Here is a 24565-nt window from a genome sequence, read left to right on the forward strand (position 1 = left end):
ATCTCGCTCTGAACACCAAGAAGACCAACGAGCTCATCATAGACTTCAGAAGACACAGCCCTGAGCCAACTCCCCTCTTCATCAACGGCGAGCAGGTGGAGAGGGTCCACAGCACCAAGTACCTGGGCGTCCACATCTCTGACCGGATCGCCTGGTCAGAGAACATCACCACCATCGTCAAGAAGGCTCAGCAGCGGTTACACTTCCTGAGAGTCCTCAGGAGGTACAACCTCAACACCGACCTGTTGCTGACCTTCTACCGATCTTCCATCGAGAGTCTACTGACCTACTGCATCGTAGTATGGTTCGGCAGCTCCACCGCCGCTGACAGGGAGAAGCTGCAGAGAGTGGTGAAGGCAGCCCAGAGGATCATCGGCCGCCCTCTCCCCTCCCTTACGAACATCTACACTACCCGCTGCCTCAGCAGGGCTAAGGCCATCTCAGCGGACAGCTCCCACCCTGGCTCCGCCCTGTTTGACCTGTTGCCCTCTGGAAGACGCTACAGGCAAATGAAGACCAGGACAAACAGACTCAAAAACAGTTTCTTTCCCCAAGCCATAGCCGCCCTCAACTCCAGCCGACACTGATGACACTTTCCTCCTGCACTACTACTGCACTTTGTCCGCACTACTGTTCTACTAGTCGATTACTTGACTATGTTACTCGTATCTACCTCATGCACTGGATGGAGGTCTCCAATTTCATTGTACTATGTAGAATGACAATAAAGGTTTTCTGATTCTGATCTGGGCAAGTCCTCGGGACAATACCAGATCTAAGGTATTTCCATTCTTACGCGTTGCTGCCTGCACGGCTTGCGTAAAACCAAACGTATCACTTAAGGTCTGAAACGCCGAAGTAAGTGGCTCTGACGGTAAATTCATGTGGATATTGAAAGCGCCCATGATTATTATATTATCTGCATTTGTCACTAGATCAGCCACGAATTCTGAAAATTCATCCAGGAAGCCAGAGTAAGCCCCGGGTGGACGGTAAATAACAGCAAGATAAAATGACGGCAAAGCGGTGGATCGGACAGTGAGAACTTCAAATGTTTTAAATACGTTAATCGAACGAGGCCTAAATCTAAGATCGGAATTTGAGATGAGGGCGACACCCCCACCCTTTTTTCGAGGACGCGCCACATGCGAGCTCACAAAATTTGGAGGCGAGGCCTCATTAAGCGGCAGCAGTTCTTTAGGTTTTAACCTGGTCTCACAAAGACCAAAAACGTTTCGATTATGTTCCGTGATGAGGTCATTAACGAGAACTGCTTTCGTATGAAGCGATCTAATATTCATAAAACCGAGTTTAAGTGTAATCGGTCGATCAGGGTTCGTATCTATCGAAGGATTTTTAAACGAAATGCGAGTAAGATTGTGTTCTCTAGGCCTGACATCACCTCTCAAATGTTTATTAGCGCAGTGGCATGATACGACCGTGGGAATTTGATAGTAAATATTTGTTACACATGTAAAATTATCTGAAACAGGCACCATTTCATCAGCGATACCGTGGAGTGATTGGATTTGTCTACTACCCCAGTAGAAAGTGTGTTCACGTGTACTGTATCACTATTCAAACTGTGACGCTCTAGTCTACACAAGGAGCTATGTGCATGCTGGAAGTCTAGCCTAGCGCTAGTTAACTTGAACTTAACAGACTCCAAACGCATCCTAACAGGTGGTTGAATCACCTGAGCCCCGGCCTGCTCTAAAGTGACCTGTCATGAGTGGCTCAAACAGTAATCTATATTCCTAGAAAGAGTGAAGGCGCCTTCACGGTTAGGATGAAGGCCGTCCTTCCTCAGCAGGTTGGGGCGGCCCCAGAAGGAGGACCAGTTATCTATAAAATACAGTCCCTGGTTTTTACAGAACCCAGCCATCCATCGATTAAGGGAGACTAATCTACTAAACCTCTCATCAGTGCCTCTCCCAGGCAGGGGGCCAGAGACCGCTCACCACGTGCTCGTTTTATTTCTTCAGTTTTAGGAAAAGGCTAAGACGCCGAAACAAAATTTTGACTTACACAGATTGGTTGAGTTCATCACAATTCTTGTTAAGAAAGCTCTGTTTTCAGGAAAGTACAATACAGTGCTGGGCCTTTCGTGTGACCATGCTCAAGAGCAGAAAGTCTCCATTCAGAGAAGGACACATTCAAGGTTCTTTGGTCAGCTTATATTCAGTTGCACATGCCAGTGTGGGCCGAGTTTGATGGGTGATGAGTCAGGGGGTGTGGCAAGTTTGCAGGAGAGTTTGATTCCATGGGAGTGGGTGCTGGTTCGGTGAGAGCTCGTTCCGTGGGGTGGGTGCTGATCAGGGCTGTGGACTCGGACTCGGGAACTCGGACTCGGTCGGACTCGGTCATTTTTGCCGGACTCGGTGCTGATTTTGACCGAGTCCACCGAGTCCGACAATAAAAAAAAATACTTTCAATTTTATTTTCATCATGCTGCTGAGAATGCGCGTTGGAATACTGTGCACAGCCCTGCTTACGATCAATGCGGCCACATTGAGTTGCACTTAGGCTAATGTTTACATTATGTAGCAATGTCAAGGACGACTTTGTCACCCAGCTTATATCATTGATGTGTTTCGATAGTTGTGGGGTCGTCACTAATTATTTGTGTTTAGATAAATGTCTGAGCTATAATGGTGTAATTAATGATTTAAAAATATTATCTTACATGTCCTGTGTTTCAGAATGGTTATTTAATTGGGAGAGAGTGTGTGTTTTCAAGCGTTTTGCCTCATGCCAATGGCACCCAGGGCTAAGGGTGGGCTTCAATGACTATTTTTGTAAAGCCACGCATTTAATACCATGTCAAATAATATATTAGAGTGTAGGTTATGTTCCAATGTATCCACTTCTATCGGTTAAATTGTCAACCGTACATTTATGACTACGCCATAAGTGATCTACGTTATGAACTAGCACAACTCCGGTAGGGCAGGGAAAATGTTACCGATCCGACGTCCGATTGGAACGTCGCCTCACATTTACGTCCGCGCTCTCAGCAAGGGATCCTATATAAGCCGAACCAGCCAGTGTGAAAGCAGTTGCGTTCGTTCTGCATACCGTATTTGCCGGTGTACAGGTCGACTCGGTGTATAAGTCGACCCCCTAAAATTCGACGGAAATTTACGATTTTATGATATATCCTTTGTATAAGTCGAGCTCAATTGTTGCATTATATTAAACTTCAAAATTCAATATGCGAAATTTATTGACGAAATGTATTCAAATTCCGGGAGGCCGTGCGCATGCGGCTGTTTATAAGCACCGCGGAGGAGATCGCGGCCGGCGAGCTCGCGCACGCCGCCCGGCACCAACGGGACGCCGGAAATAGCTCCAAGCCGAGCGGATCGGCACTTTATAAGCACCGCGGAGGAGATCGCGGCGCCTCATTCGACTTCCAGCGGCCGGCGAGCTCGCGCACCCGCCCGGCACATCCGAGAGGCCGTGCGCACGCGCCAAGTGGCCGAAAATAGCCCCCGCCGAGCGGATCGGCTGTTCATAAGCACCGCGGAGGAGATCGCGGCGCCTCATTCGACTTCCAGCGGGCGGCGAGCTCGCGCACCCGCCCGGCACATCCGGGAGGCCGCGCGCACGCGCCAAGTGGCCGAAAATAGCCCCCGCCGAGCGGATAGGCTGTTTATAAGCACCGCGGAGGAGATCGCGGCGCCTCATTCGACTTCCAGCGGCCGGCGAGCTCGCGCACCCGCTCGGCACCAACGGGAGGCCGGAAATAGCTCCAAGCCGAGCGGATCGGCACTTTATAAGCACCGCGGAGGAGATCGCGGCGCCTCATTCGACTTCCAGCGGACTCGCGCACGCCGCCCGGTTCAAATTTTCTAAGTGCAACGCACAATGAGATGCATGAGAAACGGCCTTGGTTACCATCACATTTGAAGCGATGAATACGAAGTTAAATTTTATGACTCGGTGTATAAGTCGAGGTCGATTTTTTTCGGTCGATTTTGGATCGAAAAAGGTCGACCAATACACCGGCAAATACGGTATGTAATTAGTTATTTTGTCCCTTGGATAATCATGGCATCCAGAAAGAGTCATGTGTTAGCCTTGAATAAAGACTAAGCAGTCATATGAATTAACAGAAAAAATGGACAGCCGGACTTGGACTCGGACTCGGTGGTCAAGAGGCCGGACTCGGACTCGGTGCAAAGATCCGACCGAGTCCACAGCCCTGGTGCTGATTATGGGCAATTCGGTGCGTGTGTGTCTTCCATCCCGTCTTTCGGCCTTGGCGATCACCTTTGGCCGGGTTCATGGTTGTTTTCCTCCTGCCGGTCTTCCTCTGGCACCTCTACCGGTTTTATCTCCAAATGTCCTTCCTGTAAACCATTCTTGCACATCCATCCACTTCGCCCACTGTCGCACACCGCCCATTCATCATTCCTTCAAGTTTGTAATTTTGTACGGAACTATGTGAGCTTTTGGCTGTGACATCATCAATTTATTAATGTTCCCTGACTATACAAAGTTTGTACTCACCACTTACCATGTTTTTGTTTGTTTGTTCTTTTGATACTCCACTTCCGTCATCATATTCTTAGTTTCATCATGCTTCCAACCACATCTTTTCTTTGTTAGGCAAAATATTTCCCTGTGTCCAGAATGTTCAGTAGTAGTCGAAAACTGGCGTCTAGCATTAGTCAAAACATAACATATAAAAAGTAGTGAACATTTTTAGACGACTTTGGCAGTGTCCATGATTTAGAAAATCATCAGGCATGCATTAAACAGTTCCTTAAGAGTCATTAAGCTATTCAGGCAATATATCAAAAAACATTTGTTATTTCAAAGTGCTCAGAAATACATATCAGATCATAAAGTTATAAAAACCTTTGTCATTACCCCCTAAAAACCTTTGTCATTACCCCCCATCAAAAATGTCTCGTTGTCTTCTTTATTGATTTGGTGTGTAGGTATAATTATATGCTTAAAATGTTTATTTTATTGATTTAATATGTGAATATACTTGTCTGCTAATGTACTTTATTCAATGAGGTTTGAGCATATTTGTTTTTGTAGCTAGGCAGGACTTTTTGTATTTCGACCCCATTCCTTCACTTGCAATTTTTATTACGATTCATCTTTTTAAGCAATTTGAACTGATTTTATTAGTCTCAAAACTAGTTTAAAAACTAATTTCAAAACTAGTTATTCATCAGTTTGTTGTGTATGTATATAGAAGACGTTGACCGTCGTAATGGCCCTCCAAGGGAAACTGACTACAATGCGGCCCGCGACAAAAATGAGTTTGACACCCCTGCAGCGGTACAGACAATGGTTGGATGGATGGAACTCAGGCGGGGAATTTTGGGCTCCCGAATAGTTGATGGAGTGAGTTCTCACTCATCTTTAATCTCCGTACAATCTTTGTCTTGACGTGGCAGCGCCGCCATGTTGTTTTGCCTCGTTGTCAAGCTCACGCGCACGTACGAGCGCACCGAGAGTCCCTCTCCTCACGCCCACTCGAGTGACCGCTGCACCGATTTGGCGTTCAAAGTGAACGCGTGAAAAGTGAACTCGTGAATAGCGAGCGGGTTTCAGGAGCGAGCGAGACAAGCGGTGAGTGACGTTTCTCTTGGGTTTCTTTTTGTTGCTCTGCTTGTCTTTTATTCTCAACAGCGAGCTGGGCTAGCTTGCTAGATATCTGTTAGCTTGCTGGTGCAGCGGCTAACTCACATGTCAAGTCAGTCGAGGAACATTTTAAAGGCTTCGTTTCATCATAGGTGTATCTTGGGCTGTCGCCGTCCACGTGGATGACTCACTGAGATGTTTTAACTACGTCCGAGCTGTCAAAATGATCGTGAATGAAAGTGGGAGAATTATGTGACGTCACACGACTGACGCGAGTATGGAGTCGTTTTAGGGTTGTCATTAGTTTTAGGTTTTATTCATTGTGACGTAAATGTAGGCGTATGCATGATGCGCCTTAATAATGTCTGCGTGTGAGAATGTGGGCTAGGTTGACCATAATTTGGGTTTCTGAAACCTTTTTTAAGGGGGGGAATTCATCAGTGTATCAGTGCATGTTATGACACAATGACATGACTATATAGCGATTGCATTTATTGGCCCATCGATCCATCCATCCATCTATTTTCTTCCGCTTATCCAGGGTCGGGTCGCGGGGGCAGCAGCTTTAGGAGGGACTCCCAAACTTCACTCTCCCCAGCCACTTCATCCAGCTCATCCCGGGGGATCCCAAGGCGTTCCCAGGCCAGCTGAGAGACATAGTCTCTCCAGCGCGTCCTGGGTCATCCATGGGGTCTCCTACCGGTGGGACATGCCCGGAACACCTCCCCAGGGAGGCGTCCAGGAGGCATCCTGATGAGATGCCCAAGCCACCTCATCTGGCTCCTCTCAACGTGGAGGAGCAACGGCTCTACTCCGAGTCTCTCCCGGATGACCGAGCTTCTCACCTTATCTCTAAGGGAGATAAGATATAACACCCTGCGGCGGAAACTCATTTCGGCCGGGATCTCGTTCTTTTGGTCACGACCATAGGTGAGGGTAGGAGCGTAGATCGACCGGTAAATTGAGGGCTTCGTCTTTTGGCTCAGCTCTCTCTTCACCACGACGGACCGGTACAGAGTCCGCATTACTGCCGACGCTGCACCAATCCGCCTGTCGATCTCGCTCTCCATCCTACCCTCACTCGTGAACAAGACCCCAAGATACTTGAACTCCTCCACTTGGGGCAGGATCTCATCCCAGATCCGGAGAGGGCATTCCACCCTTTTCCAGTGAGAGCTGGAGATCACGGCTTGAAGAAGCCAACAGCACCACGTCGTCTGCAAACAGCAGAGACGCAATGCTGAGGTCCCCAAACCGGACACCCTCAACGCCTCAGCTGCGCCTAAAAATTCTGTCCATAAAAGTTGAACAAAATCGGTGACATAGGGCAGGACTCCCGAAGCGCCCTTCACAGAACTTCTCGAGGGACGCGGTCGAACGCCTTCTCCAAGTCCATAAAACACATGTGGACTGTTTGAGCAAACTCCCATTCCCCCTCGTAGGTCCTGCCGAGAGTGTAGAGCTGGTCCACTGTTCCACGCCCAGGGCGATAATTAGAGAAGGTTTATGTCCAACATGGGGGTGGGCGATTAATAGAGAACACTTTTTGTCCGATCGCCAAGGGGCACTGAAATGGGCGATAATATGTATATTTTCCTTATGTAGTATGCAATACCTGCATCTCACTGGTGTTCTTAACACTAGAACAGCGACTGTCTACCTCTAACAGCGGGGTGCGTCAATTGACGCTCCATCGATGCGACACGTTACCGTCGCACATCACATGTTGCGCACATCATGTTATCGCGATCGTCTTGTTCAAGCGCACGCCCCGATAACGTAATTGTGTGAGGATATTGTAGCGGCGTGACGAGTGTGATTGTATCATAGTTTATGGAGAAAAACAATTTAAAAGGGACATTCGACGTGCTGTCGAATCAGTCATATTTAAACTCGCACAATGACGTCGGCATGTGGTCACGGAGGAAAACGTAAGTTTTGGGGGGGAATTTTTAGCAGCATGGGCGATAATTAGAGGTATCAATGTTTTTTATTTATGTCATCGCTAACACACACTGGGCGATTATTAGAATATGGGCGATAATTAGAATAAATACGGAATGTGTCTGCGTGCGTGCGTGAGTGTGTAAGTGTACTCTGTGTGTTGTGCGTGAGTGTGTAAGTGTACTCTGTGTTTCTGCTTCTCTAAATGAAAACTGTGTGTCCGCACACGTGAGAAACAAGTGTGTGACGAGCACACCGTGCCGTTGCTAATAAAGTGACCGTCGCAGGCGGAGTCGATCGGCTTTACCATGACGACCTTCCCTGAATACATCGCCCAGAACGAGGAGCATGATGGTGTGCGCTTCAGCTGGAACGTTTGGCCGTCCAGCCGACTGGAGGCTACGCGCATGGTGGTGCCCGTCGCCGCCCTCTTTACGCCCCTCAAGGAGCGACCTGACCTGCCGCCCATCCAGTACGAGCCCGTGCTCTGCAGCCGCGCCACGTGCCGTGCCGTGCTCAACCCGCTCTGGTATGCGCGCACACGCACAATCACACTCGCATGCATGACCAACAGTGACGCACATACACAGAAGCAGATGCACACTTCAACAAAATTTCACAGCTTCAGATTTGAGTCAGAATTTTTTTAAATGCTGACCCATGTTCAATCAGTGGTGCCATGTTCTGTCCTTGTCTTACAGTCAAGTGGACTACCGGGCCAAGCTGTGGGCGTGCAACTTCTGCTACCAGAGGAACCAGGTACCGATTCCCCTTCCAGTTCTCTCAGCCGCCCGGGTCCTGCTTTTGACTCACCGTCTTGCTCGTCCTCTCGCCACTCCTCTTAGTTCCCATCATCCTACTCGGGAATCTCGGAGGTGAACCAACCGGCCGAACTGCTGCCTCAGTTCTCCACTATCGAGTATGTGGTTCAGGTGAGCTGCACCAGAACCCAACCGAGAACTCTCTCTCGTTTTGTGGACATCAAAATACTTGAAAGATGAATTCAAAGGCCAGTTGTGCAATCCAATGTCAAATACATAATAAAGAGAAATAATTAGTAATAAGCTCTGTGTTGCGTCGTCGGCATCGCTCAGCGTGGCCCCCAGATGCCACCGGTCTTCCTGTATGTGGTGGACACATGCATGGAGGAGGAGGACCTGCAGGCATTGAAGGAGTCTCTGCAGATGTCCTTGTCTCTGCTGCCCCCCACGGCTCTGGTGGGTCTCATCACCTTCGGCCGCATCGTCCACGTACACGAACTGGGCTGCGAGGGCATCTCTAAGAGTTATGTCTTCAAAGGCACCAAAGACCTCAGCGCCAAGCAGCTGCAGGTACGCAAACAAGCGGACTCTAACCAAGCAGATGGTGCTGGTCGGTGATGCTCACAGGCTAATGCTAATCATGGACGCTACTCAAATTCTCCTAATAGCTGGATGCCAATTGTGTTGCTAATGCTCTGTGGGAGCTGTGCTAATGTGCTGTGCATTGTGGGCAATGCGCAGGAGATGCTGGGGCTGGCCAAACCGGCGGCCTCTTCCCAGGCACGAGGATCGCAAGCACCCCAACAGCCGCAGTACAACAGGTGCGGTGCGCCGGCGCTGTGTGGCAACGCTGCAGACCAAACACTTTGGTGTGTGCTCGCTTCCAGGTTCCTGCAGCCAGTCCAGAAGGTGGACATGAACCTGACTGACCTGCTGGGGGAGCTGCAGCGCGACTCTTGGCCCGTGGTCCAGGGCAAGCGGCCCCTGCGCTCCCTGGGCGTGGCCATGTCCATTGCCGTCGGCCTGCTGGAGGTGAGCGGTCGCCATTTCAGCACGCTTCCTCACTGGCTCCTCGCCACCCTGGTTGACGGGATGTCGGTTCTCGGCAGCAAGTGAATTAATGAGCTCTATTTAGATAGGAGTGTTTGCCCATTACCTTGTGCCGTCTTGGTGCCGAGGAACTTCATTTGAACAAAGGTAGTGCTTTGCCAGCCCCTGGGTTGAAGTGAGTTGGGGAGCTCTATTTGGACAAAAGTAGTGTTCGGCTGAAGGAAACTGTTGACTCCACTTTGACCAAAGTTGTGCTTTGCAGCCATTGTGTGGCATCTTCCTGTCAAAGAAGCGTCTAATTGAGTTGAGGAGCTTCATAGGAGCTTCATTTAGACAAAAGTAATCGTTGACATGTTGATGTCCGTTGTTGTCCAGTGCACTTTCCCCAACACGGGCGCGCGCATCATGACCTTCGTCGGGGGTCCGGCCACCCACGGTCCCGGCATGGTGGTGGGCGACGAGCTGAAGACCCCCATCAGGTCTTGGCACGACATCGAAAAGGGGAACGCCAAGTTCATGAAGAAGGCTGCCAAGGTGAGAACGCCGGCTTCTTAGTGTTGGCGTCCCGCGCTGCCTAGCTGACCTGCGGATTTGTGCACGGTAGCATTACGAGTCGCTGGCTAGCAGGGCGTCGGCTAGTGGTCACGTGATGGACATCTACGCGTGTGCACTCGACCAGACCGGGCTCCTAGAGATGAAGTGCTGTGCCAACAACACGGGGTACACACGCGCACATACACACTGGCCTTTTTTGAACCCTTCCCATTGTAAAACTGTCATTCTGTGTTGCAACTCCAAACCTGTGTGCATGCGGGTGCGTAGAGGCTACATGGTGATGGCGGACTCGTTCAACACGTCGTTGTTCAAGCAAACATTTCAGAGAGTTTTCTCCAAAGACGTTCAAGGTGCCTTCAAGATGGCCTTTGCTGCCGCGCTGGAGGTCAAGGTATGGTCCCCGGCCTCGCCCTTTTCCCGCCACCACAGTTATGGCCAAGAGACGAGCAGGGAGGAGCTTGGCGAATTGCTGTCAAGAGAAATTATCCTTTTCCCTTCAGACGTCCAGGGAGGTGAAAGTGTCCGGAGCCATCGGACCCTGCGTGTCCCTCAACACCAAAGGGCCCTGCGTCTCCGAAAACGTATGGTCATGTTTCTTTGCTGTCCCCGCCCCCTCCCTCCTGCCTCTGCTGACCTTGACTTCATGTTTGCGGCAGGAGATCGGCTGCGGAGGAACGTGCCAGTGGAAAATGTGCGGTTTGGACCCCAGCACCACACTAGCGCTCTACTTTGAGGTGGTCAATCAGGTAAGGACGTGACGCACAACACACTCGGCCAGCAGAAACAAAACGCACAAACAAAAACGTATTGGAAATTTGTATGTGTCGCACAGGCTATAGGACACATTGACGATGGGAAAGAGTTTTTATTTCTCACACAAACTAGCATTTGACCAGGAGTGTGTACACTTTTTCTTCCCACCGTTCAGTTGGATTTCTGTGTTTTGTGTGTGTGTGTGTGTGTGTGTGTGTGTGTGTGTGTGTGTGTGTGTGTGTGTGTGTGTGTGTGTGTGTGTGTGTGTGTGTGTGTGTGTGTGTGTGTGTGTGTGTGTGTGTGTGTGTGTGTGTGTGTGTGTGTGTGTGTGTGTGTGTGTGTGTGTGTGTGTGCGTGTGTGCGTGTGTGCGTGTGTGCGTGTGTGCGTGTGTGCGTGTGTGCGTGTGTGCGTGTGTGCGTGTGTGCGTGTGTGCGTGCGTTTGTGCGCGTGTGCGCGTGTGCGTGCATGCGCGTGTGCGTGTTGTTAGAGATTTGCTCACTCCAACTTATTTTGCAAGAACCACACAGAGACAAGGCAAGTTCTTTTAGACACCTGCAGGTGGAGAGATCACTCGCTACAGGAATGAAATCTGAAAAGTCTCCTTCCTGCAAGGGCATATTTATTAGGAGGAACAGAGTGGGGGTATGGGTAGGCTGGCTAAAGCCCTTGCCCTCTAGTCTAAACATGTCAGGGGATGTTTTATGACCTTGTGATAAGGAGGACAAGGTAAGGTATTTATTACCTGTTGCACTCCAACATAATCCTACGATAAAGATAACCTGGAAAACCCTAACATCTCCCTCCTGATTTATCATATGATTATGCCACCCCAAACAACAAAGACAAGCAAGGAAAAAAACATATATACGTATAATGAAGAAAGTAGAATGGTAAAAATAAAAACAACAAACAATGATAGCAACACATTCCAGTGAAGATGAGGCATTACCTCAAACTTATTGTGTAAGCGAAAAACCTGCTGGCCAGATGTTATTAGCAGGAAAATTCTTACACGGCCCCATTGCCACAGGCGACCAGAATGCTATGAATAATAAAAAATAAAAAGAAAAACACAGAAACAGTGCATCATTGTATCCATCACTTGCGAAGCATTTTCGATGGTCAAATCATCAAGTTTCTGTAAAACATGCTCAACAGAACAGCATCTACGCAATCCATGTTTCATCATCGTCATCACATCCGTCATCTCTAAGGAGTTGTATATGAACCTGGGCTACAGTAGAGGACACAAACTTCGACACAGCAGACTTCAAACATGGGATAACGCAGGTCGTAAACAAGCACAACACCACCAGCACAACAAGCACAGGAGACAGCAATTTAAACAGCAGTTGCCACCAGTTGCCAGAGAATAGCCATGAAAAGAAATCAAACTGATGTGGGACCTTGTCTTTAGACATGGCCTGCTGTAAGTTCTTCAGCGAATTCATGGCGTCGTTTATGTGGGTGTCATTTTCTCCTGGTATGTATGTGCAACAGGAAGTCCCAATGATGTGGCACACACCACCTTGTGCTGCCGTCAACAAGTCCAGAACCATCCTGTTTTGCAAGACCATCAGTCTAATAGCCTGAATCTCTCTATTTTGTCCATCGTTGACTTGCAGTGAGAGATTCACAAAGGATTGAAAACGATAGTTCAGTGTCTCGATGAAAAGCGATAGTTTCCCAACCCCAATCTGAGGGAAGAGCGCAAGGACAACTTTGTCTCCGGCAGACCATACTTTATGGTCCTCTGGAACGTTCGCACCCCAGACAGGGTCATGAGGGTCAAAGGTTGCAACTGCTCTGCGTCGACGTCCAGAAGAGTTGTGTGCTCCTGTCAGCAGATGATGTCGTATCCTGTAGGTGTGGTCTGTCACCCACACTGGTGCACACACTCCTGTCCAGTTGGCGGGCAGCATCGGATAAACCTTGTGACCACAAAGCCACCAGCCATTCTGTATGAAGTATGTTCCGTTCGATGGTGTAGCCATGCTGGTTGGAGAGCCCTCCCCACCTGAAATGGCTCTCTTATCTTGACACTCATCGGTGATGTCCAGAGCTCCCATCCAGTTTCCTCCTGGAGAGCAGTCGTCGTTAATGCAGACGTGGGTCTTGTTGCCTTGGATGTAACGTGTAATTCACTCCAGCTGGTCTTTCTGTGTAGGCCACTTGTGGTATTGTTCGTCCTTTAACAGTCACATTGAGATTTGTCCAGAACAGCTGATCACAGGCACCGTCAGCAAGTCCAGGGCGGTAAGGGTCGGCATCTTTGACTGCGATGGCACGGTGCTGATATCCAACTCCTCCCATGGATGCCATACATTTTGCTTCAGTGACATTCATTGCTCTGGCCTCCAAGCGAACTTGCGTGGAGGAAGGGGGGAGTTTCGAACACACATAGCATCCCTCCTGTGTGTTAGCTCTCACAGTGAACCTGACATACCGGTACCAAGTGTTGGTTTCGTATGGGTTTCTGGGGTCCCATGACCAGTCTTCATAGTTCTCATCATGTGACCATCGTTTACCACGGGCAACATTGTCATTTGGTCTGTTCAGATGAGTCAATAGACCATAGCACGCTCCAACCACAACGCAGCAGAGGATCCATCTGGCATATGGAGCCCCGTTGCTACTAGGATGGCAGAGACACCGGGACATCCCCTCGCCTAGCGGAGTGGGGATCGATGAATTCTTCACCAACATTGAGACGCCTCGCCCTAAACGACGGGGCCCCTTTGTAGTCAGCCTTCCCCACCACTCCGAATTAGGGGTCCAGCACTCTCTGCAACTTGCAGTGGCTGAGGTGAATCCAGCTGGGCCGTTGAGAGATTTTTACCGCCGTGGGAGTAGCAAGCAAAACTTGGAACGGTCCCTCCCACCGCGGGCTGGCCCAGTTCTTTCTTTTGATGACCTTGATGTAGACCCAGTCTCCTGGATTGATGGTGTTGTCCACCTGTGAGGGAGAGAGATCAGGCGGCAGTAAATTTGCATTTGACACATCTTTCAGTTTGAGCGTCCTGATTAGATAATCTGCCAAGGTCTGTTCTTCATCTGCTTTTTGCAAATCTGCAGGGAACACTGGTAGTCTATATGGTCTCCCATGTATGATTTCAAAAGGTGTTAGTCCTTCTGAAGTGGGAGTAATTCTCATATAGAGCTTCACTAAGTCGAGGCACTCTGGCCAAGGTCTGCCTGTTGTTTCCATGCATTTTTTCAACCTGCTTTTGATGGTAAAGTTTGCCCGTTCAACCAGGCCTGCGCTCGAAGGATGCCAAGCACAGTGGTTTTTTAACGTTATTCCAAGGTGTACAGCCATGTTCTGCACAACTTGGTTCACAAAGTGTGGACCATTGTCACTGTAAATGGTTTGGGGGATGCCATGAGTTGGTATGATGGTTTTGCAGATAGCTTTTGCCACTGTTAAGGCATCTGCACGTTTAGATGGAACTACTTCCACCCATTTTGAAAATGCATCAATCATCACTAGGCAGTATTTGTAAGGTCCACTTTGTGTGAGTTCAATAAAATCCATATGCATGATTTGAAATGGATAAGAGGGTTTTGGAAATGAGCCTCTCTTAGGTCTCATGTTTCCTTGTGGATTATGTTTCACACAAACAGGACATGCTTTACAAAATTTTTTTAAGTAAGCATCTAAACCAAAGGTAGTGAATTGTTGATCTATGATGGACTTCATCCCTCCTGTCGACACATGGCAAGGCCCATGTGTCGCAAGCGCTGCTGCCTTAAAAAGTGATTTTGGTAAAACAGGTTTGTCATTGATGCGGTGGATATTATCTGTATCCACTATTGCACCTTTTGTCGTCCACATTCGTTTTTCCACCATTGGAGCATTGCCCTGCATATCTGTCAGTACAGTCTTATCTATGAGTTGTGTGTCCTCTGAACTCATTAAAAAAATTTCATGGCCATGTCTCCCTGCAGCTGCTTCTTTTGCAATCTTGTCTGCTAATCTGTTTCCATTTGAGACTTCATCTCTGCCAGTGGTGTGAGCAGCACATTTACACACAGCTAGTTTAGCAGGTAAAAGAATGGCCTGCAACAAGTCTTTTAACAAGGAGGCATGGGTAACCGGCTTACCGGTTGATGTTGTCATCCCTCTGCGCTCCCATTGTTTCGCAAAATAGAACAGAGTAGAAAACGCATACGGACTGTCTGTGTATACAGTGACTTCCTTATCTTCCGCTAATTGACAAGCTCTTGTTAGAGCAATCAGCTCAGCAGCCTGTGCTGACCTGGTGTATGGAAGCTTCTCTGCTTCAACAATCTGGTTTGGCAATTTCACAATTGCATAACCACTTTGATTGTTTCCTTTAGGATCCTTTGAACATGATCCATCCACAAACCACTTTTCCCCCTTGTCAAGTGGCGTGTCACTTAAATCTCCTCTGGGCAGCTGTAGATGTTCTGTAGCATCCAAACAGTTATGTGGTGTTCCATCCCCAGGCAACGGGATCAACGTTGCTGGGTTAAGGATTGTGCACCTCTTTATCACAATGTGTGGTTGTGACAGAAGTATAGCAGTGTAGGACAGATGTCTGGCTGGTGACAAAAAGTTCATTTTGCTTTGCAGCAGCAACACATCTACAGCATGTGGAACCAGCAGCTCCATTTTGTGAAAGAGCACCACATCTGCAGATTGTCTCACTGCAAGCGCCGCCGCGCACACTGCTTGGACACAGTCCGGTAAAGACAGAGCCACTGGATCCAGTTTTTTTGAATAAAATGCAATTGGTCTTAGTTTGCTGCCATGACTCTGCAGTAACACTGAGGTCATAAAACCATTCCTGCAGTCTGCTGTTTGCACAAAGGTTTTATTGTAGTCTGGCAAGATAAGAGTTGTGGTTTCTATCAGAGCCTGTTTCAGCACTACAAAAGCATCATCCGCTGCTGGTGTCCACATGATTTTTTCTGACATTGTCATGGGAACTCCATGCACAATATCCAGCAGCGGTTGTGTTTTTTCCGCATAATATGGGATCCATGCTCTGCAGTAATTGCAGAGCCCCAAAAATGACATCATTTGTTTTTTTGTTTCAGGTTTCGGTGTATCTGAAATAATCTGCTTTCTGGTTCTTTGTATCTGTCTTCCAGAAGCTGACAAAGTGTGACCTAAATAGTTCACTTCCTGTCTGACCCATTGTAACTTATTTTTGTTCACTTTATTCCCTGTTTTGCAGAGATAGTGTAACAATGCTAAGGAGTCTGCCTTGCAAGCAGCTTCAGTTTCAGAGGCTACCAGGAGATCATCTACATAAACTAGAAGTTGGCTTTTGTTTGACATCTGAAAATCAGCCAAACAGGACATGATAGCTTGAACGAAAATAGTTGGACTATCAGCAAATCCTTGTGGCAGTCTGGTGTATGTATAGCTTTGTCCTTTAAAGGTAAAAGCGAACCAAAACTGTGAGTCTGGGTGAATTGGCACTGAGAAAAATGCATTGCTGAGATCAAGTACTGTGAAATACTTCTGATTAGGTTTCAAAGTGTTCAGAAGTGTGTGTGGGTCAGGCACATTGGGTGCTCTTGTTTGCACTGCATCATTCACTGCTCGTAAATCTTGTATCATTCGCCAATTAATTTTGTCGGCCTTTTGGACTGGGAAAATGGGAGTGTTGCAAGGAGAATCCGAACACTCCCTAATGATTCCTCCTGTCAAAAGATCATTTATAACAGGGGCAATCCCGTTCATTGCCTCCTGTTTTAAAGGATATTGTTTAACTCTTGGACGCCACTCTGATCTTGGTTTGATCTGTACTGGGGAAATGGATTTTAAAAGTCCTACATCAGATGGGCCCTTGGTCCACAGTTTTTCAGGAAGCCCAGCCAATTCCCCCTCCTCCTTTTCACCAAACAAATGTCAACTAGTCAGGGAAGCGCACAAGCGCCTGCTCTGCCTACAGCCACTTCACACACTGTTTGCTTCCACACGTCACAACTGGTACTGTAGCTCCACCCATCACCTTTGTCCTCATAATCAGTCACAGATCCAGCAAGTTTAATTCGGGAACCCACATCTGCCCATGTTATACTGTGAGGTTTAAACAATGAGATGTGGGGTACAGCCGACAATTTGTATCTATCTTTCTGAGGAGCGGGCAGGCGTACAGCGGCAGCTGCAAATGACCTGCGATCAGTGTACAGAGCAGTGATTGTTAAAGTTACTTCTGTGTCGCTGAGAAAACTTCCAATATAGTCATCTTGTGGATCAGTGAGAATATTCATGGTGACATGTAATTCAGTACAAGTCATTTCTGATTCAGGTTGGGACAATTGTTTTCGAGCTTCACTCAGCAATCTGCTTGGGAGTTTAGGATTTCGTTCAGGAGGGATGGCATAGGAGCAGCAGATCTGTTCACCTGCTTGTGCAGCATATGAGTCCACATCTCTCACTCTACATGCTCGCATGCCATCCTTTACTGGAATTATTGCAATTCCCAACCGAGTCATCAGATCTCGTCCCAACAGGTTTATGGGACATTTTGGGGATAGGACAATCGAAACTGAAGCCATGCTTCCAGTCTCCTTATCTCTCACTTCAACTGGATTAGAGATACTCTCCTTGTGTACCTGCCCATCAGCAGATTTCACCCAAATAGTATTTTGGGAGGCCTTTAGATTTGGGACTTTAGTTTTTATCACGGTTTTACAAGCCCCGGTATCACACAAAAACTCGACATCACTGCCTCCAATGTTTAGAGTAACATATGGTTTTTCTTTTAATGTACTCAGAATGTCCCATGCTGTATGGACATCTACTATTTCTTCCTCTATAGGAGCACCAGAGGTCAAGGGGGGGGGGGGGAATCTAGTCATGCCGAGAATTTGGCCCTTCCCCCGCCCCTTCCTGCACCCTTTGATTGATATTGCTTTGCAGAACGACACACTCTTGCTAAGTGTCCTCGTTTCCCACAGTTCCAACACTTGTCAGAATCTCGTGGGGGCTTTGAATTATATGGCGGCCTGCGACCTTGTTGGCCTCTACTTCTTCCTCTGGCTTGCTGGGACCCTTGGAAGAAGACTGTTGTATCTTCATCTAGTTCATCATCATCATTATCTAGATGAAATACATCAGAACTTTTGCCTTTTTTGATCACTTTTTCAGCATGTCTGGCCCATTGCATAGTTGTTGTCACACTTGCAACATCCACTTCCACCAAATGTTTCCTCACCCAGTTGCCTATTTCAGGGCGGAAATTAGTGAGGAGCGCATTTTTAAGCTGTTGTTGATAAGCACTCTCAGCTGTATCATTGAATGGGATGCCACTATGCACCCTGAATTCTTTTTCAAATCTCAAACGAAATTCATCAGTATCTTCGCCAGGCTTCTGTTTTATTCCTGCCAAATGACCATAATTCGCTCGTCTTTGAAATATAGTTCGCACTCTTTGCACAAGACCATTCCATTGTGCTGCATACTCCTCTCCCAATTGATTTCCCTCAACGGGATAGGGAAAAGGCCCTTGATTATTTCTACCTGTATAATTTCCTCTAACCTTTGCCCAGTCTTTTCCCAAGGAGGACATTGCAGCTTCTCCTGCCTCATGTCCATTCAGTCTATAGGAATGTATAATTCCAGCCATGTCCTCTGCCCATATAGCTGGGTCTTCAGCAACAGGGGTAACCCCTTCAACTGCTTTTCTTGCCTCTTCCAAAGTCCATGGCCGGAAAACATATGTATGTGGGAGTTGGCCTTCCCCTACATTAGGGTTTGGCACCTGTATCATTGGGCACACATCAACCTTGTCTAAATTTTGAGAAAATCTAGCAGCAGTGGTCAAACTTCTTGTTTGTACAGGACTTCTAGTAATGTGACCCTGACTTTTTTTGCTGTTATATGGGGGGGGCTGCAGGTTTGTTAAGCTTGGATACAAGTTTTGTGTACGAGCGGAAGGCCCCTCTTGCTCCTCTGCTCGAGCTGCGCCTTCAGCGTCGGCGGGAGCCGTGGCCGCGGCAGTGCGCCTGCGCACTCCGGCCTCATTGTCTTCCGGCCTGACAAACATAGTCTCAGCCTCATCACCTTTCATCTTTCTATCTTTTGTCTTTTGGATTTGTTCTTTTCTCTCTTGTGAAGCTTTCAACCACACTTTAGCACAATCCAATTCTCTTTCTTTTGTTTTCTTTTTCAGTCCATTTTTCTTTTTATCCACACTCTCTTCTAAAACATCAACTACTATCTTCCACACTTCAACTCTCAACTTCCCTTCTACTCCATACTTTTTCTTCCACTTCGGCATATATTGCATACAATTAAGAAATCTACTCGCCATGTACTTCTCATCTCCGTCAAGAGGTAGAGATTTACCGTTTTTATTTCCCATCTTAATTCTAGTAATTTTAGGTTATACAATTTCTTTTCTCAAAAATATTATTATTATTATTATTACTATTATTACTTATTTATTTATTTAACTATGTCTTTGAGGATCCTCAATGCAGGTTTAAATTGACCTTTCAACAAATTACTAGCCTGTATTATTGCCGTGGATCAATGCTAGAACTGCTTCTTAGTCAATTTATCCTACCAGTCACACACTCAATCACACAAACTCCAGCGCTTTGTATTTTTCTCATGGCTCGGACAAACCAAAGCCGAATCTCATAGCTCGGACAAACCAAAGCCGAATCTCATAGCTCGGACAAACCAAAGCCGAATCTCATAGCTTGGACAAACCAAAGCCGTATCTCATAGCTCGGACAAACCGAAGCCGTATCTCATAGCTCGGACAAACCAAAGCCGTATCTCATGTGCACCTGTGTTTTTTTTTTTTTTTTTTTATACGCGTTTCACAACAACACAATCACACAACTTCAGGCCTTTGACTTACTTGTCCCCTGGTTCGTTGCACTGCCGGGTCCCGTCAATCCACCTCTGTCAGACGAAGGCAGACCTAAGATGCTGGCCCAGCGAAGAATTTCCTTCCCAGGTCTTTCTTTACCAGGTCCGGCTAGTGGACGCTGGCCCGTCGACGGTGTACAGCGCGTCGTCCTCCGTCAGCCAGATGATGGGTATGAGGGTCCCGGGTTTCTGCACCAAAATGTTAGAGATTTGCTCACTCCAACTTATTTTGCAAGAACCACACAGAGACAAGGCAAGTTCTTTTAGACACCTGCAGGTGGAGAGATCACTCGCTACAGGAATGAAATCTGAAAAGTCTCCTTCCTGCAAGGGCATATTTATTAGGAGGAACAGAGTGGGGGTATGGGTAGGCTGGCTAAAGCCCTTGCCCTCTAGTCTAAACATGTCAGGGGATGTTTTATGACCTTGTGATAAGGAGGACAAGGTAAGGTATTTATTACCTGTTGCACTCCAACATAATCCTACGATAAAGATAACCTGGAAAACCCTAACATGTGTTACCAGCACAACGCCCCCATCCCTCAAGGCGGGCGTGGCGCTCTGCAGTTCGTCACGCAATACCAGCACGCATCGGGCCAGCGACGCATACGTGTGACCACCATCGCCAGGAAGTAAGTCGCGCACACGCTCACTCCTGGATGACCACACTGCCAAAAACGTACATGACCCGCTTTTGCATAGTTAGCACATTTTACATATCACATTATTTTTATTTGTTAAGCTATCAAATTGCTGTTTTGCTCAGTGAGTGCCACGTTGATCCCTCCTCTCCCAATCACCTTATTTAAAGCAGGTTTCGGCCACGGTCGTTAATTTCTTTTTATTGTCTGGCAGAAAAAGACCCTTCTGCCCTAGCTAAAAAAACATAGCACAGAGCCACATATCGGCTCCAAATATCAGTGATCGATTGATAATAACGTATTGGGCCTGAAAAAGATGAGTTCAAACATCACGTGACTATACGTGTGCGGCAGCTGGGCGGATGCTCAGACGCAGATCCAAAGCATCGCCGCATCTTTCGATCAAGAGGCTGCAGCCATCTTGATGGCCCGGCTGGCTGTGTACCGCGCCGAGACAGAGGAGGGGCCCGACGTCCTCAGGTGGCTAGACAGACAACTCATCAGACTGGTCAGTGCTCGCCCGCCTGTCACCGCTCGCCTTTTGCTCTCAAGTTCATCGGCGTACTTATAGCAATAAGTAAGTCCAACTTGAATCCATTACATTTTTCATTTGCAAAATATCACTGGCCATTGTTGCTCTTTCTCAAAGCGCACCGATGGACTGAATTTGCAATTTTGTGTTGCTTTGATTCAAATGCACATTGTGCTACTCCCTTTGGCCACCCGGGGGCAGTAGAGTACTGAGAGAGATGCTCAACCGTTGTTTTCCCACCAGTGTCAAAAGTTTGGCGATTACCACAAAGATGATCCCAACTCCTTCAGGTTCTCCGAGACGTTCTCGCTGTACCCTCAGGTGAGACGCGAGGCAACGCGAGGCAACGCGAGGCAACGCGAGGCAACGCGAGGCAACGCGAGCCAGGCTCCCGCCTCGTCCTGACTGACGGCATGTGTGCGCTCCCTTTCAGTTCATGTTCCACCTGAGGCGCTCGCCCTTCCTGCAGGTGTTCAATAACAGTCCAGACGAGAGCTCGTACTACCGACACCAGTTCAACCGGCAGGAGCTAACGCAGGCGCTCATCATGATCCAGCCCGTCCTCTATGCATACTCCTTCCAGGGACCTCCTGAGGTTGGTCTCGTATGCCCATTCGTTTAGGTCATTATTGTGCTCATGACGCCTCAAGTGAAGTTGCCGTGAAACTGGTGAGTACTTTAACAAGCTCGGGCCAACAATTTTGGTTCTCATTGGAACTGTTTTGGGCCCATTTATTTTGGGTGTAAATCCACTGTTGGCCGTTAGATGGTGGCACACTAAATATATCAGAGCCTCTTGAGAAGGGTTTTTTTTTTTTTCCATTCACACTGTCATATGTGGGAATCGAACTCACGGTGTCGGCACACAAGACAAGCAAGTGTACCCCGACACCATCAGTGACTCCCCTCTCTTAGGAAATTTTAGAGTGCATCAACTGCAAATGATTTATGAGAACTTTCCAAATGATTGACAAGTTATTGATGTTACTTTGGGACGCAGCCGGTTTTATTGGACAGCAGCAGCATTCTTCCAGATCGCATCCTGCTCATGGACACTTTCTTCCAAATCCTCATCTACCATGGAGAGGTACGCGCACGCACAAATGCACACCTCCGGAGTGTGTTTCCCAGCGTGACTTTTGGGTGCGCGTGGCAGACAGTGTCCCAGTGGAGGAAGGCAGGGTACCAGGAGATGGCCGGGTACGAGAACTTCCGGCATCTTCTTCAGGCGCCGGTGGACGACGCCCAAGAGCTGCTGCACTCGCGCTTCCCCATGCCGCGATACATTGACACAGAGCATGGCGGCAGCCAGGTGGGGACGCTGTTGCGCGCATTGGACACTGATTCACCTGCAGCCCTAACTTGAATGCATCTCCTCCATTTTCAGGCTCGCTTCCTGCTCTCCAAAGTCAACCCCTCGCAGACGCACAACAACATGTACACTTGGGGACAGGTGAGCCATCGACGCGTCGTTATTTGATAATTGATTGATTGACTCAATGAATTTTGGTTTTGCTGGCAGGAGTCGGGCGCGCCCATCCTCACAGATGACGTTAGCCTACAGGTCTTCATGGACCACCTGAAGAAGCTCGCCGTGTCCAGCGCCGCTTAACTTGCTCACACACACATACATATGCACGCTTGCACGCACACACACACACGCTCACACTGTTGTATTGCGTCTGGTGCCTGAGTCAGCCGTGAATAATGTGTGCAACATCTTATGGTTTGATTGGTGGAGCATGTTCGGAACATTTGGATGGAGGCTTGCCACCCATCTTGTGTCCTCTCTCTTTGTTCGAATAAACATTTTGGAACACACAACCTTCATGGGTCTTCGTGGATCTTGGAGAGATTTCAATGACATTTCTGCACACTCTTGGACTTTGATATAGCTTTATGGATCTTAACAAGCTTGAGGTGCCTCCATGGACCACTATTGAACATTCATAGTCGCATTCTGGCTGGACCTTGTCAAACCTTTTCCATGACGTTTGTGCTCCCCATCAGAGGATGAATGACTATTTCAAACTTTCACGGATCTTCTGTAGAGCAATGGTCCCTCATTGACCTTATGGATCCAAATATACTTGAATGTTTTTCAAGACCATAATAGCCTCTTAAGGAAACTTGTACAGAAAGTTCCATTGACCCTTAAAGCTTTATGACCTTCATTAACCTTTTTTCAAGTCCAAGGGGATACTTTACAATGACTCAGGAAAACATGTTTGACAATTTGAAACCCGCTGAAATCAAATCTGTGCTGTTTCTATGACAGCATGCATAAGTGACCTTGGGCTTCTTGCCATTCTTTAAACACTTCCTGCGGGAAACAGGAAGCAACTGCGTTGCCGTGACAACAATTGGATGAGTAAGTAGATTGTCACACGTGTGCACATGAGAACACGCACTTCCTGTTGGAGACACAACTATTTCCTCTGAGTTATTAAAACCAATTAGACGAGAGCAAGATGAGTTGCTTCCTTCCCGCCTCTGTTTGTGTGTTGTGTGTGTGTGTGGTGTACCCTTGTTGTGGTAGCTGTATTTGGATGAGCATGTTGTCGTCTTGCATGAAGGAAGGCCCACTGAAAGCAGCCTTGACGTGACCCCCGGTGGACTTAACGTCGACCTCTGAAGAAAGAAAACAGTGTGGATTTAGCTGAAGTTGCTGACTTTATCAAGACATCGCACACTTCCTTTCCCGGCAGGAAGTTGGGGCAGGAGGAGGGGGAGGTCCTGGGTGGCGTTTGGCGCTGAGGGCGAGGTCACCACTCAGCACCATACAAGCCACTTTGGAACCACACAAAGAAAAAGAAGGTAAGAATTTGTTCTTGTTTATCTAAGAAAAACCTACTTGAAACACGAAATTAAGTACTGCTACATTTTCTTTTTCCTACTGAGACAAGCTCTCAAGTGCGGTCAAATTTTAAATGATGAGACATCATTAGTGCTTTGCGCTGATTACTGTAGACTTGTGTGACATGCTAACGGTTGGTATCCTGTGCTGACGAGGACTTGACATGCTCTGCTGACATAGTAAACAAGTTGGCTAGTAATAAATTACAACATACATTAAGAGTGTGTGTGTGCGCGTGCGCGCCCGTGCGTGCGTCGCTCACTAATGTATTACATTATCATTTTGACCGTGATACACCGCTAACACTTTGTATACTAACCAGATTTGACATTATATAGTACTAATATAAGATTAACAATATATAATATACTATATTCGTGTTAACATTTAGAAAGAGAAGATGAAGTCATACTAGCAATTCATTCCTAATGATGAGCGCATCCTATTTATGTGTGTATCTAAGCCAACTTGTTTCTCCCTCCTCAGTCTGGTAGGAGGAGTCAGCCATGTTGCTTCCGCCCCGTTCCGTCTTTCTTCAGCTGTTGGTTTTCACCCTCAGCCTGATGTTGCTGTCCGCCGCTCCCAAGTCCCACCCACGCTACTCGGTGCATCATTCTCCGCTGCCCTTTGAGCGAGCACAGGAAGCCTGTCACCCCCACGGTCTGGCCTCCTTCACCAGACCTCAGGAGCTGGCGCAAGTCCTGGGTGCGATTGCAGAGTCGCTGACCGCCAGGTCCCCTGCCTTGTGGGTGGGGCTGAAGAAGGCCAAGAACCAGTGTGTGATCCCCTCGTTGCCCCTCAGAGGCTTCGAGTGGACCCACGGGGGTGAGGACGCGACCGAGACCCGCTGGGCCCATGAGCCGGAACAGACCTGCACCTCAGTTCTGTGTGCGGGATTCGTCGCCCAGTTGAACGGGTCCGCAGTCAACAGCTGGGGGCTGGTACCACTCAGCTGCAAAACCAAGAACCACTTCATATGCAACCTGGAGTTAGATAATGGA

General features: G+C 47.9%; 2 protein-coding genes and 2 long non-coding RNA genes across 5 annotated transcripts in view; 2 read left to right on the forward strand and 2 right to left on the reverse strand.

Moving 5' to 3' along the window:
• Window positions 1-2052: 2052 nt before the first annotated feature.
• On the reverse strand, window positions 2053-5928 carry LOC125981179 (uncharacterized). Its single transcript, XR_007485853.2, has 3 exons — window positions 5713-5928; window positions 4523-4666; window positions 2053-4392 (listed from the first exon to the last, which is right to left on the reverse strand). It is a non-coding gene; the product is annotated as an uncharacterized lncRNA (long non-coding RNA).
• sec23a (Sec23 homolog A, coat complex II component) lies at window positions 5426-22531 on the forward strand. 2 transcript variants are annotated; one of them, XM_049741035.2, is made up of 20 exons: window positions 5426-5595; window positions 7839-8080; window positions 8253-8310; window positions 8397-8483; window positions 8646-8882; window positions 9054-9133; window positions 9200-9344; window positions 9738-9896; window positions 9967-10082; window positions 10185-10308; window positions 10418-10498; window positions 10574-10663; window positions 20060-20166; window positions 20530-20683; window positions 20951-21028; window positions 21141-21302; window positions 21708-21794; window positions 21864-22019; window positions 22095-22160; window positions 22230-22531. In XM_049741035.2, exons 2-20 carry the CDS (start codon window positions 7860-7862, stop codon window positions 22317-22319), a joined length of 2298 nt encoding a protein of 765 aa, XP_049596992.1. In that variant the 5' UTR covers window positions 5426-5595; window positions 7839-7859; the 3' UTR covers window positions 22320-22531. The 2 variants fall into 2 exon arrangements, with proteins under 2 accessions (XP_049596992.1, XP_049596991.1); XM_049741034.2 differs by having other exon boundaries at window positions 9054-9344.
• LOC137840937 (uncharacterized) lies at window positions 10846-23376 on the reverse strand. The gene is made up of 2 exons (XR_011088114.1): window positions 23233-23376; window positions 10846-19723 (listed from the first exon to the last, which is right to left on the reverse strand). It is a non-coding gene; the product is annotated as an uncharacterized lncRNA (long non-coding RNA).
• The window catches only part of clec14a (C-type lectin domain containing 14A), a 2395-nt gene continuing 1203 nt past the window's right edge, over window positions 23374-24565 (forward strand). The window contains exons 1-2 of the mRNA XM_049741041.2: window positions 23374-23524; window positions 24051-24565. The exon at window positions 24051-24565 is cut by the window's right edge and continues 1203 nt beyond it. Coding sequence (XP_049596998.1) covers window positions 24071-24565 — 495 coding nt within the window. The 5' untranslated portion in view covers window positions 23374-23524; window positions 24051-24070. The remainder of the gene's footprint in view (window positions 23525-24050) is intronic.

The sequence above is a fragment of the Syngnathus scovelli genome, chromosome 14 (genome assembly GCF_024217435.2).
Source record: "Syngnathus scovelli strain Florida chromosome 14, RoL_Ssco_1.2, whole genome shotgun sequence".
Classification (NCBI taxonomy): Eukaryota; Metazoa; Chordata; class Actinopteri; order Syngnathiformes; family Syngnathidae; genus Syngnathus; species Syngnathus scovelli.

Coding starts and splice junctions, on each gene's coding strand:
- sec23a (XM_049741034.2), top strand. CDS start 7,860: ATGACGACCTTCCCTGAATACATCGCCCAGAACGAGGAGCATGATGGT. Junction 9,897..9,966: donor TCATGAAGAAGGCTGCCAAG/GTGAGAACGCCG, acceptor TGTGCACGGTAG/CATTACGAGTCGCTGGCTAG. Junction 20,684..20,950: donor ACAGACAACTCATCAGACTG/GTCAGTGCTCGC, acceptor TTTTCCCACCAG/TGTCAAAAGTTTGGCGATTA.